This window comes from Triticum aestivum, chromosome 4A (assembly GCF_018294505.1).
Source record: "Triticum aestivum cultivar Chinese Spring chromosome 4A, IWGSC CS RefSeq v2.1, whole genome shotgun sequence".
Taxonomy (NCBI): Eukaryota; Viridiplantae; Streptophyta; class Magnoliopsida; order Poales; family Poaceae; genus Triticum; species Triticum aestivum.
In genome coordinates, this window is record NC_057803.1 from 594,804,887 (window position 1) to 594,808,762 (window position 3,876).

General features: G+C 44.6%; 1 protein-coding gene across 1 annotated transcript; it reads right to left on the reverse strand.

Annotated features, from left to right (window-relative positions):
* Positions 1 to 2,644: 2,644 nt before the first annotated feature.
* LOC123082458 (uncharacterized) lies at positions 2,645 to 3,295 on the reverse strand. The gene has a single exon (XM_044504787.1). It carries the CDS (start codon positions 3,177 to 3,179, stop codon positions 2,826 to 2,828), a length of 354 nt encoding a protein of 117 aa, XP_044360722.1. The 5' UTR covers positions 3,180 to 3,295; the 3' UTR covers positions 2,645 to 2,825.
* Between the last annotated feature and the right edge of the window lie 581 nt (positions 3,296 to 3,876).

A 3,876-nucleotide genomic window follows, 5' to 3' on the forward strand; every position in this document is an offset into this window, starting at 1 on the left:
AAACTCTCAATTATTTAGTCCAAATAAGGTCAAAAATCATATACAAATAGCAGTATTTTTTCCAATTTTTTTTGGAGGAGGGGGCCTCAAAGTTAACTGTGTGTAGAAAAAGTCGAAAACTCTCAATTATTTAGTCCAAATAAGATCAAAAATCTTATACCAATTTTTGAAGGAGGGGGGGAGGGGGGGGCTTGAGCCTGCGTAAGGCCCCCTGCTAGATTCTCCACTATCGCCTAGCCGCCGGTTCCGCAAAGACACATGCCCTTTGCCGAATGCCAACACTCAGCATACCATCCGTCTACCACGCTCCGAGGGCGTGCCGCGTGTCAGCTTTTGTGGAGCGCCTTTTGTGGACACTCTGTAAAGTCTCCTACAAGTTACCAGATCGCCCCACAAGACAACTCCGTTGAGTGTGGCACTCGACACACATACCTTTACCGAGTGGAACACTCGACAAATCTTTAATCAACAGGTTTTTAAATTTGTTTTCCAATTAACCCCGCAAAAACATGTGTAACAATTATATCCCACATATGACAAACAATGGACACCATTCTGCAACATAAATCACAAGGTCACAAGAACAAAAACACCTGCCCTTCATGGTTCTCAGTTACAAGATATTTAACCTTAGTTATTTGGGACCGTGTTTTAGTTTGATCATAAGGTTTACAAACTTTCATACTCCGTCATACTTTTATAGTAGTATGTACAGTAGTTACTTTCTTTGATCCATATTACTTGTCTTAGTTTTATCTAGAGACGAATTTTATCTAGAGTGTTATATGCTTCCGTATCTAACAAATCTAAGACAAATAGGAGTAATGTGGATTCGATGGAGTACTAACCCCGACACTTTTAGACCACGTTTGGATTGGGTGTATAATAATACAGAGGTGTTTTCTTGCAACTTACCGGTTAGTGAACAATCGAGCGAGGCATTTATTTTTTATTTTTACGGAGGTAGTATTTGAAACGAAAACGCTGATCCAAACATGCCCTTAAGTTTTAACCATGGCTATTCTGACCTTGACAGGACATGCCCTTAAGTTTTAACCATCCATTTGCGCGCGCAATCCTTGGGTGCTCCCACAATGATTTACTCCTCTTCCTTTTTTGTCTCTCTTTGGTGGATTCGGGCATCCACATGATGCCGTCATGAATTCAAGTTGCGGGCTGCGGATCATTGCTCGATACGGATTTCACTGTCGTGAGATCGATCAATGGCTGGCGTGGCCGCGTGGGCGGGGATCATCATGTACGCCAGGTGGTCGATGGACGATGGTATGCGCACAGGCACAGGTTGATATCGGGTCTTTAAACTTTCTAGCGGGCCGTAGAAAGCTACGTATTGCTTATGGCTGTGAACAAATAAGCTCATATGTAAAGTCCCATTTGTATCTTATACTGCACTACTACATTATATTCATCTCACATAAGCAAATGTTTCAGAAACAGTTGTGCGCCTGCTGACCGACCGCGGAATCTTTGGCCAAAGATAAGAGTAAAAAAGCTTGGCATCCCATGTGCTACAACCCAAAGAACAGTCTACAATAAGTTGCCTAGTTTTATACTTTTATGTACTGTCCAGTATTGGCAGACCTTGATAATGAATACAACTGATAGCACCATCACAACTCCTCTGAAGCAGTGCTTCAGAGTATATAGACAGGCATCCTTGAAACTTGGTGTGCGTAGACTGCAGTTCTGCACCATTTTCTGTGGAACCGTGGTAAGAGGGCGGATTCAGCCGATACCAAGAAATTAGAACTTGCTGCATACAACTTTAGATGATTTGCATTAGAAAGCACTACCTCTGTATCATAATATAAGATGTTTTTTGACACTTGCTTTTTTTGAGAGGAAATAGAACTGTGAGCCTATGACTGAACAATATTGGTGATAAACTGATAGGCTGTAAAGTCCCACCTGCATTACAAACAGTTCCACGCCTTTTGACCGTGGAATCTTTGGCGAGAGATAGAGTAAAATAACGTTCCATCCCATGTGCTAGAACCCAAAGAGTAGTCCACAATAAGTTGTCTAGTTTTATGCACTGTCCAATGTTCGTAGAACTTGGTCATGAATACAAGTGATAGTACCATCACAACTCCACTTAAGCAGTGTTTCACTTAAATAGTCTATCCTTGTCTTCAGGACTGTTGAACTGATAGTGTCCTCAACCTGTTCCTGATTAGACCACACGCTCATATGAGAAATCACAATACTTCTACAATCTTGATATCAAACTGCACATGCTTTGGTCAGCAGCTATCGCTATAATTTGAACGTTGGAAAGGGGAAAAAAGAGGAGTAGTTCCAAATGCTGTCACTTTATAGCTATCACTATAATCTTGATCACAGTCAGTATAGTGGTGCAACAGCAGCCACCAGCTTTAGGTAATACCGGTACATTGATAAATAGATTGCCTTGATTCTTGGTGCGGCGTCTCCATCGCAAATCACGTCAGACACAGCGAGTAGTGTGAACAATGTTGCTTGCACATGCATGCTAACCTCCTCTTTGTCTTTGTTAGGTTGCAACAAGAAACCAATTAACTCATCTATCTAAGTAGTAGTAGTAGTATATGTTGGCAACTCATGATTGCTTCTGTTCTTAAAACGAACAAAAAAAAACGCAGCCTCATATCAAAGCCAAGCACTATCAGCATTCATTTCGAAGCAATTTATGACTTTCTGTACATTCTAACTTCTTGCCATCATAAGAATATATGCCAAAAACGACAAAAGAAACAGGAGATTCAAGCCTGAGAAAAGCACTAGGCGGTCGGTCTACAAGCCATAGAATGGTAATGGTGTACTCCTCAATATAGCGACACGGATGAATCATCTCCGACCTGCGCAGTGCTGTACTTGTTGGAGGAGGAGCCCGACGGCTTGGACAAGTCACCGGACCGCCTGCGGAGCATCTGGCGCATGCCGTCGGCGACCCGGACGGCGGGGTTGGACTTGAACTTCTTGCAGAACGCCATGTGCGCCCGCACGGCCTCCTCCACGCCGGGGTGAGCCTTCTTCCTGCCGGCCTCGTCCCTCACGGCCTCGCAGCACAGCCCGCACAGCCACTGGCCGTAGAAGCTGGCTCTCACGCTCGCAATGTAGTCCTGGGTGCAGTCCTCCCTCAGGCCACAGCACTCACACTTGACCGACTCTATCTCCATTGCTGCTGGCTATGGCTATTGCTCTGTGCTGTGGTGTGCTGTGGTGTGCTGTGCTGGCCTTGGTTGGGAGGCTATTTGTAGGGGAGGAGGTTATTACGGTTGTGAGGGCAGGGGTGGGGATGGGATGGGGTGTATTTATGATTGGAAGGCGTTGCTGCATGTTCTGAGGCGAGAGATTTGAGACAGAGTTAGTTGGGTGTGAGCCTATTTGCTGGCCTTTTCCTGGCATTTAAAAATTCTGGCATCAGTTGGTGGCTGGAAAGTGTTGCTGTTGCTGTGGGAATTTGGGGGGCCTCTCCCCTTCCACACAAAATGCAACCTTTGTCCCTTGCTGATCAATCCACCGGTGCCACCTAGTATACATATTTTTCAGGTTAAAAGGAGTTGGTTCTTTGTCAGGTTTCAGTTTCCTGTAGGTATGGAAATGTTTGAGCCAGGCAGTGCTGTTTCTGGTGACATGAGCCAACCAGCTGCCAGAGGGAGGACATCTCACCCTGCTACCAGATTAGGTTTTATGCACCAGCACAAGTTACTCCATAAACTCAAAGTGCCGTAGTATGTTCTTGTCAATCAATACTGTCCATGCTTGCTCGTCCTTTATAAGTGGCAGTTGGTTCCTGAGATACTCTGAGTTGCATAATTGTGAGTTCGCATATCGTTCGAGGATGTACACTTACTCCATCCACTAGCCTTTCTA

Excerpts from the sequence above, each read along its gene's own strand:
- LOC123082458 (XM_044504787.1), bottom strand. The coding sequence starts at position 3,179 with ATGGAGATAGAGTCGGTCAAGTGTGAGTGCTGTGGCCTGAGGGAGGAC.